The following is a 13218-nucleotide window of genomic DNA, read 5'->3' as shown; positions in this document are numbered from 1 at the left end:
TAGCCAACCCCACTTGACTATAACCTCATGAAAAGACCTGAAACATACCACCCAGCTCAGCTGCTCCTGGCTTTCTGACCCCCAAATCATGTAAGACAATATATGTTTTAAAAGTTGTTAATGCGGGGGGGTAATTGGTTAGGTAGTGCTGGATAACTGGATAATATGTAGCATACTAAAGAAATTTAAGGTATTATTTTTGACTGTTAATATTTGTTTAATGAAGAATAATATAATCTACTGGAGTTTATTGCTGCATCATGATGAGCTCAAAGTGGAAGAAAAAGTGGCTTCCAACAAAAATCACAAAACATTAAGATCTAGAGAAAAATCAGATGGATGTAAAATTTCTGATAGGTGATTTACAGACATTTCTCACCCTGCCACAAGCTTCATTTTCTGAGAGGTTTCAACCTGTGACAGTGACTGCAGGCTACATGCCAAAAGGCTACAGGCTGGAAGAATTGTTCATTTCTCCTGACTGCTTTTGTTTTATTTCATTTTCGGTTCTCATTTTGAGCTAAAATTGATAGTTTTAATTAAACAAGAAATCAGAACTGTACTTCTCCTCTACATATAATATAGATTTTTTTATACTAAAGAAAGTAACCATGGTTCTTTGTTAAACATAAAGGCCATAAATGTGGGAATTTATTATTTGTTTGCATCAATGTGACCTTCTGAAAGTCACTGCTATCCCTTTGCCATAGTAACACTGACCCAGCCTGGCTTCCATTATTAATAATGCCACTGGGAGGCTGAATTCATAGACCTCACCAGTCAACTTTGTCAAAATTAATTTGAACCAGAACAAATTTAAATTTAAAACTATCTAACTACATCTGGTCCACAGGATGCCCATTTATAACCAATTTCTTAAACACCCCACTGAGAGCACAGTTGTGGAGGAAGACTGTCAATTTATTAACCTATTTAATAATAAATACAGAATTTAAATTTCTCACTGCATATTTATTGACTCTAATTTTGCCAGGGCTTTAAGTGAAGGGCTTTGGAAGTTATGTTAACTCTTTAAAGCCATGAGAATAGTACTTAATATGTTTGCCTTAAGTGTTATAGATAATAAAAGAATATGAATCATACAGATCTTCTGGAAATATCTTCTTTATCAATCTGCTTGGTTAAAGGGTTGGATACTTCATGGAAAATAAAATAGTGCAGTTACTAGCTAAACATGACATGCTACAATATATAGAGAAAATTCTGAAGACTCCATCAAAAATCCACTAGAAGTAATAAATGAATTAAATAAAGTTGCAGGGTACAGAATTAATCCCCAGAAATCAATAGCTTTTCAATATACTAATAAAGAAGTCTCAGAAAGAAAAATTAAGAAACAATTGTTTATAATTGCACCAAAAAAACCTCAACCCTAAGAATAAACTTAACCAAAGAGGTGAAAGTCCTGTATTCTGAAAACTATAAAACACTGATGAAACAAAATGAAGATGACACAAATAAAAGGAAAGGATTCCATGTTCATTGATTGGAAGAATTAATATTGTTAAAATATCCATATCCATACTGTCCAATGCAATTTACAGTCTCAGTGTAATCCCTATCAAAATACCAAACACCATTTTTCACAGAACTAAAACAAATAATACTAAAACTTGCATGCAACCACAAAATAGCCCAAATAACCAAAACAACTTAAGAACTGAGCTGGAAATATCACAATTCCAGATTTCAAAATACACTACAAAGCTACAGTAATCAAAACAGTTTGATACTGGCATGAAAACAGACACATAGGTAGTACAACAGAATAGAAAGCTCAGAAATAAACCCATGTTTATATGGTCGATTCGTCTATGACAAAAAAGGCAAGAATATACAATGGGAAACATATCAACAAATAGTGCCAGGAAAACTGGACAGCTACATGTGAAAGAATGAAAATGAACCATTTTCAGACACCATACAGAAAAATAAACTCAAAATGAATTGAAGACCTAAAACCATAAAAATCCTAGAAGAGAACACAGGCAGTAGCAACATTTTTCTAGATATGTTTCCTAAAGAAGGGAAACAAAGCAAAAATAAACTATTTGAACTACATGAAAATAAAAAGCTTTTGCATAACAAAGAAAACCATCAACAAAACAAAAAGTCAACCTACTAAACGGGAGGAGATATATGCAAATGATATATCCAGAAATAGGTTAATATCTAAAATATTTAAAGAACTTATAAAATTCAACACCCCAAAACCAAAAATCCAATTAAAAAATGGGCAGAAGACATGAATAGACATTTCTCCAAAGAAGACATCCAGGTGGCCAATAGATGTATGAAAGGATGCTCATAATAACTCAACATCAGGGAAATACAAATCAAAACCACAATGAAATATCACCTTACACCTATCAGAATGGTTAAAATAAAAAAACACAAGTAATAAGTGTTGGCAAGGATGTGGAGAAAAAGAAACCCTCATGCACTGCTGGGAGGAATGCAACTGGTAGGGCCACTGTGGAAAACAGTATGCAGGTTCCTCAAAAAATTAAAAATAGAACCACCCTATAATCCAATAATTGTGCTCCTGAATATTTACCAAAAACCCACAAAATTACAAATTCAAAGGGATAACACATGTTGACAGCATTACTTACAATAGCCAAACTATGGAAGTAGCCAAAGTTTCCATTAATCCAGATGAATGGATAAATAAGATATGACATTTATAATGGAATATTATTCAGCCATAAAAAGAATGAAATCTTGTCATTTGCAACAATATGACAGAAGTAGAGAGTATAATGCTGAGTGAAATGAGTCAGAGAAAGACAAAAACCATATGATCTCACTCATGTGGAATTTAAGAAACAAAACAAATGAGCAGACAGAAAAAGACAAAGAGAGAAATCAGGAAACACTCTTAACTATAGAGAACAAACTGATGGTGACCAGAGGGGAGGTGGGTGAGGAAATGGGTGAAACAGGTGATGGGGATTACAGAAGGCACTTATGATGAGCACCAGATGATGGACGGAATTGTTGAATGATTATATTGTGCACCTGAAATTAATATAACACTGTATGTTAACTAAATGGAATTAAAATAAAAATGTAAAAAAACAAAATAAAAAACTTATACAAATCAACACCAAAAAACCCAAACAATCCAATTAAAAAAAAGCAACAGGTGGAAAGCCCGAACAGATATTTTTTTCTACAGAAGACATACAGGGAAATGCAAATCAAAAGCACACTGAGATATCACTTTATTCCTGTCGGAATGGCAAAATAAAAAACAAAAAAATAACATATGCTGGAGAAGATGTGGAGACAAAGGAACTTTCGTGCACTAATAAAATGTAAATTGGTACAGCCACTGTGGAAAAATAGTATGAAGAAAAAAATAAAAATTGAAATACCATATGATCCAATAATTTTACCATTGGGGATTTACTGAAAGAAAATGAGGGGTTGAGCATCTGACTTTGGCTCAGATCATGATCCCTAGATCCTGGGATCGAGTCCTGCATCAGACTCCTCACAGGGAGACTGCTTCTCCCACTGCCTATGACTCTGCCTCTCTCTGTGTCTCATGAGTAAATAAATAAAATCTTAAAAAAAAGAAAAAGTAAATTCAAGAAGATATATGTACCCCTCTGTTTACTGCAGCATTATTTACAATAGACAAGATATGGAAGCCACCCAAGGGTCTATCAATAGGTGAATGGATAAGGAAGATGTAATATTATGCATCTTTAAAAAAGGATGAGATTGTGCTTTTTGCAATAACATGGAAGGACCTTGAGGGTACTATGCTATATGAAATGAGTCAGACAGGGAAAGACAAATACCATATGATTTCACTTACATGTGGACTCTAAAACCAAACACAGATAAATAAGCAAACAAACAAGCAAAATCAGATCTATAAATACAGACAACAAACTGATGTTTGCCAGAGGAAAGGGGGTGGGGAATGGACAAAATTGGTGAAGAGGAGTGGGAGATACAGGTTTTTAGTGATGGAAGGGATAGGTCACAGGATGAAAGGCCCAGCACAGGGAACACAGTGGTATTTTAATAGTGTTGTATGACAACAGACACTGGCTACCATTGTGCTGAGCACAGCATAACACAGAGAGGAGTTGAATCAGTATGTTGTACACCTGAAACTAACGTAACATTGTGTGTCAACCACACTGAAATAAAAAAAAAATTAAAAAAAGAAGAAAGTAAGACCCTGTGAAAACTTTCTTACTTGTAGGAGATACGCTGTTGACTGGAGAGGGTTGGGTGCCAAGGGTAGATGTGACTCCTTCAAGTGGAGGATCTGCTGAGGGTTTCACGGAGCCTGAAAGGATGAAATGGACAATAATGATGAACAAAATGTTGTAATAGAAAGATGATGTGTTGACTTAACTTCCCCCACAACTTTATCCATTCATCCAGGAAATCATTATGGAAGGGCCGTTACATGCAAAGTCATGCGATATGTGGTGGAAGATATCAGGCTGTCTTTAAGGACCAGATGCTTCGGTAATAGGCAGGGAGCCAGGCATTGTGTTGCATGTAGGGCACCAGGAGATGCAAAAAAGGGGCATCAGACAAGATTGGAAGGTCAGGGGAAGCTTCCTGAAAGAATATAACATTTAGCCAAGCCCTGGTGAAACGATTACAGCAGCTAATATTTCACAGCATTTGAGAAGTAATCATACAATTTACAAATTCTGAGCCTGCAAAATTTTATTGGCAGGATAGAAACAATGTAACTATCCAACTGGAAGTAACATCAATGAGCCTAAGATGAATGGTGTGATTACTGCTTTTTCTAAAACGCCTATTTTTGTCAGAACATTTTTATCTTGCTGTAACTTTTCTCTTTCTCTGTGTCAGGAGCAGGTAGGGATGAAGGAGGGGCTAGACTATATTGTTTTATCATACTAGACATTTATGTCAATTCCTTAAAGCTCCCATTATGAAACTGGAAAATAGCCCTATTATCAGTATAAAATAATTTACAAATGCCAGAGGATCTACTGACTTTAGGAAGGTCTGGGGTAAATATGGTTAAATGATTTTGAGGCTAGGGAATTTTGTGATTTTTCTAGATACAGTGACATTGGGTATAGTGTCACACATCTGATGAGCTGTGTCAATTATCTGGACACTTAATTATAAATTATACTATTGGTTCTATTCTATAATTTATTTTAAGAGAAAAGTATATATAACATAAGCTGTCACCTGATAGCACATAGCACATTGGAAGGGATTTGTGTTTTTAACCGAGATGTTTCTAGATTTTATTTTCAGTGTTGGTAATGTTGTTATTGCTGTTGGTTGTAGGTGATGCTTGCAGCTGGCTCTGACTTGTTATCACATAAGTGATCCCTTGCTATTAAGTATTAAGCTCTGAGGAGGTAGGTGTGGGGTGGGGAGAAAGTTACCTGGAGAGTAGACAAATAGGTTAGCGGAATGACCACCTTCTTCCACCCAAACCATCTGAAACATGTTTGAACACTACAGCATGACATTCAAATCCAATCATTATTTTTTCCCCCCATTTCACTCCCCACTTCATTTCCCGATGCGGCCTATCATCTTTTATATCTCAAATCATACCCTCAATCCAACAGGTGATGTTTCAACCCAATTTTCCATGGATTCTTGCTTTCTGTGCATGCTGCTTCCTTATACTTTCCCACCGCAAACTGCCTGGTAGGCACCTTCTCAAACATGAAGAATCCTTAGGATCTTTGTGATGTGCTCTTAGTCCTCAGTGTTTAACTTAGCAAAGGCCTTTTTACTCTACATCATCAGTATATCCCTCAAGAGAAATGATTAGTGTTGCTCCTCACTGTATTTCTGGTTTCTGGCAAATGCAAGTGGATGAATGAATGCATATGGGTTCCTCCTATCCACTGAAAGAGAGAAGACCGACTTTAAGTACATATCTGACCACCGATGCATAATAAGGATCATCTTCCAAAGTAGTAACCTTAATGAGCACGGGCCTGGAAAAAACAATGCCTAGGTGTTTTTCTCTGTAGACTGATTGGAACAGAGAATGGCAAACTATGGCCCGCAAGTCAAATTCCACCCACTGCCTATGTTTGTAAATAAAGTTTTTTTGGAACAAAGCCATGTCCATTTGTTTCTGTAATGTCTATGGCTGTTTTTGTGTCCTCCATGACAGAGCTGAGTAATTATGGTAGAGACCAGATGATCCACAAAGCATAAGATATTTACTACCTGGTAGATAAAAACAGAAAATGTTTGCTGACTCCTGGAAAAGAAGATGTCAATAGGTTATGCTTAATCCTAGACTTCTACAATGGGAAATCTTTATTTTTCATTTATTGAATATTTCTATTTTAAGCTATTGTTCTGCTGTATTTAACACCCATGTAGCTTTGTAATCTGAGGGGTTCTTGGCACACACATCCTTACAGCGTATTAGGAAGTTCCTACTGCAAGATCTGTATTTTAAGATGAACTCTTTGCCCTGTAAGAAAAGTGATGCATAGCTCTCAACATGAAACCTGCAGCAAAAAAAAAAAAAAAAAAAAAAAAAAGGAGCGGGGGGGAGGCTTCTGGTTTCAGACTGTCCTGTAAAGTAGAAACTCTGCCTTGGTCAAAACAAAACTGAGGGGGTGTAGAAAGAAGTGGCTAAAACCTAACAGAAGAAAAAAAAAAAAACTTTTTCCCAAAACTCAAATGCAGAATTTAGCAGAAACATGTGTCAGCCAGTTTTCAGACCATTGCGTTTGCCTTCATGTTGTATAGGATTAAGCTGTTGGCCTAAAGCAACTTCATCTGTTCCTGAGTGTGTCCCCTCTGCAGTAGGCCAGGCAGGGTGCTCAGGACCACTCTCATAGGCAGCAATGGCCAGGTGTCTGTCTGTCCCACAGGGCAGCTGGTCAGGTCTAGGGCTTCCTCAGAACTCCAATCAGCTCTTAGCTGGTCTACTTAGAAATGAACCAAACTCCAGGCCCTGCTAGGTCTTTGCATCTCATAATGTGGCCCATGGTTCCTCTTAGGAGCTTGTTAGAAATGTAGAATCTCAGGCCCTGCCCCTCCACCTCAACTTAATGAATCAGAATCTGCTTTTTTTTTAACAATATCCTTAGGTGACTGCTGTGCATTATTAAAGTTCTTAACTGAGACTTAGGATCCCTAGGATCGGTCAGGGCATGAGAAAAATCATGAAATAGGAAGTCTTTGGCATATGCTGGCTCAATATTCAGTGGTTCTCTTGCCCCGTTATTGAGATATCTCTTTTTAATCCTTTCTCCACATCCCAAAATACACACGCACACTCAAACACACATGGCTTATCAATCCCTAACTCTCCTTCTATCCCAAATGGGTATTTGCAGTCAACTTTTGCTTTAAAAAAAAAATCCCCTCCACCTCAAAACGAGACAACTCTTTGTATATGCCAAAAATTTGACCGTACAGTACTACAATTTTAGATATTCTGATAAGCTAGGCTAGCAGTAAGGCTACCTTGGCCTCTTCGGCTAACTAGTAGTCTTTAAACTTTAGCAAATGTCCTTAGGCCATGTGATAGATTTTCCTTTGAGTATCTGTAGATCTTGCATTCTTTCCTAGAAAGAATAGAGTATTCTTATATCTCCTGAAACAGGAAGCAGACCCCTTTGTACAACCCTCCAGTATGGAGATAACATCTCTAGCTGGGACCACCAAGTCTACACATCATCAAGAAATGTAACAGAACATTGCAGTCCCTTATTAATTAACTGCTCTGAATCCTTTGAAAAATCCTTGGACCAGGCAGAGACCTTGGAGTTGGCTTTTGGACAAAAATCTGCCTCCTGCCCAGGTGGTCAGTCTCCTGAATAAATCTCACAGACTTTTCCAATCAAAATTCCTCTTTTGAGTATTGGCCTATTGAGCGATGGGCAGCTTGACTTGGGGTTTGGTAGCAGCAAGAGAGGATATTTTGGAAAGAACTTAAAAAATATATATATTTATTGTTGAATCACAGGACTCTGCAGGTCCTGGTACTCAAACAGCTGCCTGATGATCCACTGATCACCCGATCCTGACCCCTTTCCCTGTCTGAGTTTACTAGAATAAGAATCACTGAACCTTTCAACTTTCTGGGAGATGTGAGGTAGGTGGGGAAGGGAGCATCTCTGAAGACTAACAGCTTGTAGACTTCCAATTCTTCTCTGGGAATAAAGTGGAGCAAAAGCTCCTCTCCTCTCACTAAATCTCCTTTTTGCTCTGTAATATTCTCAAAATTTCTTTACTTTAGGGTTTTCTTCTGTATTTTCATCTCAATATCTGTCAACAGTTAATGGCTTGATAAAGCAATAACTCTTGCACAGGCATCAAAAGTTTTCCCAGAGTTCATAAGGCACCCAGCAGTACGACCACAAGCAGAAAGCATGTTTGGAAGTAAGTGTTTAAGAACATACAACAAGTAAGGGAGTATGATCCAGTGATGACATGGCTTTACAGAGTCTCAGCTGCATCTTCTAAATCATTCCCAAAGACACATGCTAGAATGTGACCAGATGTAAGCTATAATTTTGGGAAACCGAACTCCTCAAGATTTATTATCTTTAATATTTGATCATAAAGGACAAAAATTCATTTGACAATTTAAAAATAACCATCTGCTCAGAACCTAAAATTATACTAGATCAAGGGGTGTCCTGTAAAATTGGAGTTATGGTATGCTTTGGGTAACAGGATCAGTGCTTTTCCTTATTATCCTAAAATTATTCATTATTTTCTGATCTTAAAACTTAGCATAGTTCAAGAGAAAGAAAAGACAAGTCACAGACTGGGAGGAAAATATTTGCAAAAGACTCAACTGGTAAAGGACTATTATTTGAAATATACGAAGATCTCTTAAAATTCGACAGTAAGACACTAACCAACCTGATTAACAATAGGGTCAAATAGACACCTCACTAAGAAGATATATTGATGGTAAATAAGCATATGAAAAGATGCTTCACATAGTATGTTATCAGAGAAATCCAACTCAAACAACAATGAGATACCACTACACACCTATTAGAATGGCCAAAATCCGTAACACTGACAATATGAAATTCTGGTGAGGATGTGAAACAACAGGAATTCTCATTCACTGCTGGCAGGGATGCAAAATGGTAGGGTCACTTTTGAGTGTTTTTTTATAAAACTAAACATACTCTTACCTATGGTCCAGCAATTTTACCCCTTTGTATTCATTCAAAGGAGTTGAAAACTCATACATGGATGTTCACAGTAGCTTTATTCATTATTGCCCAAACTTGGAAGCAACCAAAATGTTTTTCAGTAGGTGAACAGATATATAAACTGGTACATGCATAAAATGGAATACTATTCAGTACTAAAAAAAAAAAATAGGCCATCAAGCCATAAGACAACATCTAGGAAGCGTAAAGGCATATTACAGAGTGAAAGAAGCCAATCTGAGAAGGCTACATACTATATGATTCCAACTGATAGGACATTCTGAAAAGACAAAACTGTGAAGACTGTAAAAAAATCAGTGGTTGCCAGGGTTTGGAGGTGGGGGTAAAGGATGGATAAGTGGAGCATGGAGGATTTTTAGGGCAGTTAAAATTTAGGCTTGTTTTAAACCACTGATGGTTACATGTTACCATACATTTGTCCAAACCTGTAGAATGTAGAACACCAAGTGTGAATCCTAAGTTTAAGTTCATTTAACATCATGGACTTTGGATGATTATGATGTGTCAGTGTAGGTTCATCAGTCATAACAAATGAATCATTCTGGTGAGTGTAGCTGATAACAAAGGAGGATATGCACGTGTGTGGCAGGGCATAAAGGAAATCTCCACACTTTTCTCTGTTGCTGTACCTAAAACTGCCCTCAAAAAATAAAATCTTGAAACCAAGAAAAGCTCATTTTTTAAATAAATTTTTATTTATTTATGATAGTCACACACACAGAGAGAGAGGGAGAGGCAGAGACACAGGCAGAGGGAGAAGCAGGCTCCATGCACCGGGAGCCTGATGTGGGATTCGATTCCGGGTCTCCAGGATCGCGCCCTGGGCCAAAGGCAGGCGCCAAACCGCTGTGCCACCCAGGGATCCCCGAAAAGCTCAGTTTTAACATCAGAAAAGATTGGAATTTCAAACATGGTTCTGTCTGTGAGGAGAATAAGGTTTTCCTTAGGAATTTGAGGCTATTTGGTCTTTAGCTCATGTCCTTAGAGTCTGCCGAAGTTACTGGCAAATCTTTGTGAGAACCAGTTCCTTTATCCTGTTCCAAGACCATAGCCCTAACTGTGTTCATCCTTCTAGAAAGGAAGTGCACCTATTCTTGAGGGAATTAGACAAAATTGAGTATGGATGTTTCAGTGCAAACCCATGACCACTTCTGAATGATTAACTCAAAGTTCACAGGGAGATGAATTTGTGTGTGTGTGTATATATATATATATACACACACACACACACACACACATACAGAGGCAGCATTATAGGCATGATGCCACTGCCCCAGATTCAGGATGGCACCTGCTTCTGAACAGTGGGGATGGATTTGCATTGAGCCATAGATCCTTCCCATCCAAGGCTCCCATGACCCAACTGCCTGCATTTGTGAAAGGGCTGGGTAGGACCCAAGATGCAGGTGACCTTGGAACAAAGGGTCACTTTCCCTTATAAACTATCCTGGTTTTATGAGTACATTACACACTACAGTATCTGAAAATGAGAAGGTGGTAAAAGATGTTAATGGTTCTGTAAAGTTGTAATAATGGCTACCAAAGCTGTTTAAGTATTACTTTACTGTGACATATGCATGTTTGATAGTTGTCATTACAGACCTCTATTTTTTATAGGCAATCTGTTGTTGCTGTATTTGTTGAGACATTTGTTCATATCTTTTATGTAGTAAGATCTGCATTATTTGGTCAGGTTTAGAGTTGTGAATATTCTGGTCAATCAAATATTGTGATAACTAGAATGATCCTACATATCGATTTTCAAATCATAAAAGTCTTCAATGTGCCAAATTCTGTGCTTCAACCTAGGGGCACTAAAGTCATTAAGATATAGTCCTTATCCTCAAGCAATTTATATCACATACATGGTTTATCCATTCCTAAGTATTAAAATTGTAAGTGTTGTATATAATTGAGGGTTTTAGTGACTCAGAAGGAATTTTAGGATTTTAAGAATCTTTCTTGATCATCAATATATTAGTGCTAATTTTTATTATAGAGTACTTTAACAGAAAGTTATTAATGAAATTTGAAAAAATTGCTATATTCACTAGAAATTCTTAGAAACAGGAATCACCTACTTTTTATTTGAAAAAATTCTTTTAAGCAGAGTCCCATTATTTTATCAAAATTTTAATAGTATGAAATTTAATAACTCTGAGTTGTGTAAAGAGTTTTCCGAGATTAAAATACCATGGAAATAATGAGCATTCTATTTGTTCTAATTAGAAGTGTTCTGAGCTTATGGCAGTCTTGGTCACCCCTTGTTGACCTTATGAAATAGACAACTCACCCAAGGAAAAAGTGATCTTTTCAGATGAGATATTCCACACTTTATTTCCAGGGGCTGGAGACAGAGCCGTACACCAGATGGTCAGGTTTTGTGATTGGGCTGGTTTATTACCAAACACCCTTGTCAAAACAGACTTCAGCTCCAAAAATCCACTTTTGTCTTTTCTCTTTTCATTAATAATGTATATTTCTGTAAGACAGATTAAAAACAAGATCAATCACCAACGTTTTCTGTATGAGCCATAAAATGATGTCAGGGCATGGCTGGGGGTGGTTCAGTTTATGGTAACAGAGAGTCTAAAATGGTCAAACCACAGCTTCTGTACAGTTTATTCCCACAGGCCTGAAGTTAACTTAAACGGCTTTGCTCACACTCCTACATGGTATTGATCCATGGTCAAGGTACAAAATGTACTGATTCATAATGTTGCTTTATTTATGACCATGGGTCTGAGGGGGCTGGGGGCCAGTTGCCCTAGCTCACCAGCATTGTTTATTCATAACAGTGAGATTGATGATTTGTACCTGATCTGGGCTAGAACCTGGGAAGCTTCTGTCAAGTCTGGTTACATAGCAGAGATGTACATAAGGAAAATATAAAACAATCTCATCTTGACTCCCCACTTCTGAGGTGTTCTGTGCCATGCTGGTCATCCCCCCTTTACTAAGGACCCATGTCTGATTTCACTGGCCCTTTTGCTCTACATCTATACATGTGATGCATATCTTTACTTTGATGGTGTTGTTATATTATATCTTTTTCCTGAAATAAGCTGTAAACTTATAACCACTGTCATTTTGGGTCCTGTAAGTCTTCTTTAGAAGTAGAAACTGTTTAACTGCCATTGTGAGCTCAACCTCCAAAAAGCATACATGGCAGCAGGAAATTAATGTAAAGCCATCTGTCACTGTAGGCCAGAGCTTTCTGAACTCTTCATAGCTTCTTTACACTACAGGTTCTAAATCCTAGTTTTGAGGTTGTTACTTGCCAAAGAAATAAGTAAATGGTTGTATCCTGGTAGCATTCTCGCCACGCTGTCTGGCCTCACGGTTGGGAACATAACTGACACATCAGACCAGGGCTTACTTACAGAAGAACGTATCTATAAAGACCTTTATGAGGCATTTTCAGGATGGCATCCAGTGCTTATTATGGGTGAATTGTTTTCAAAGTGAATAACAAAACCAGTAATGGTCTCGAAATGAATCAAGTGGATCGCTACAATCGTTAATCAATATGGACTTTTTATTTTATCAGTTAAAAATAATAATAGAGCAAGAGCTATGGGACTTAGGGCTGAAAACATAATGAGATTTGAGGGAAAAAAAATGACTCAAGAGAAAGAAGAGGGGGTGTTGTCCAGGACAGAGAATGGCTGGGATCGTTCTGGCCAATGCTGCCTGCTTGCTACCTCTGAAAAACGTGGCTTTGTACATTCTCACCTGAACTTGTCTCAGTGTGTATGTTTCCACTCCAAGAATTTTTAAGCCTCTTGGTGGAGTTCCTTGTCATAAAGTCCGGTCTTTTATGTTTACTTCTAGTCTTCCTCAGACCACTCCACTTAGGGCCTTACAAGAAAAAGTAGAAAGTATTTCTTTATGGATTTAAAGCAGTGGTGCTAAGTTATTTGAAGTAAATCAAACTATTAATGAGTACACGTTGAATTAAACTTTTTTTGCTTTCATATAAAAGATCTGCTTT

At 37.3% G+C, this 13218-nt stretch overlaps 1 protein-coding gene across 9 annotated transcripts in view; it reads right to left on the bottom strand.

Annotated features, from left to right (window-relative positions):
• CD96 (CD96 molecule) overlaps positions 1–13218 on the bottom strand; it is a 92911-nt gene that overhangs the window by 35875 nt on the left and 43818 nt on the right. For 5 of the 9 annotated variants that reach the window (XM_049105418.1, XM_049105419.1, XM_035709820.2 and 2 more), the window contains exons 7-8: positions 11518–11706; positions 4241–4333 (exon numbers count right to left, since the gene is read on the bottom strand). In XM_049105418.1, the coding sequence (XP_048961375.1) occupies positions 4241–4333; positions 11518–11706 (282 nt within the window). Of the gene's footprint in view, positions 1–4240; positions 4334–11517; positions 11707–12959; positions 13086–13218 lie in introns of all 9 variants that reach the window. The other 4 variants (XM_049105416.1, XM_035709817.2, XM_049105417.1 and 1 more) reach the window with 1 other exon arrangement.

This window comes from Canis lupus, chromosome 33 (assembly GCF_003254725.2).
Source record: "Canis lupus dingo isolate Sandy chromosome 33, ASM325472v2, whole genome shotgun sequence".
NCBI lineage: Eukaryota > Metazoa > Chordata > Mammalia > Carnivora > Canidae > Canis > Canis lupus.
This window is presented reverse-complemented; position numbering and strand designations above follow the sequence as displayed.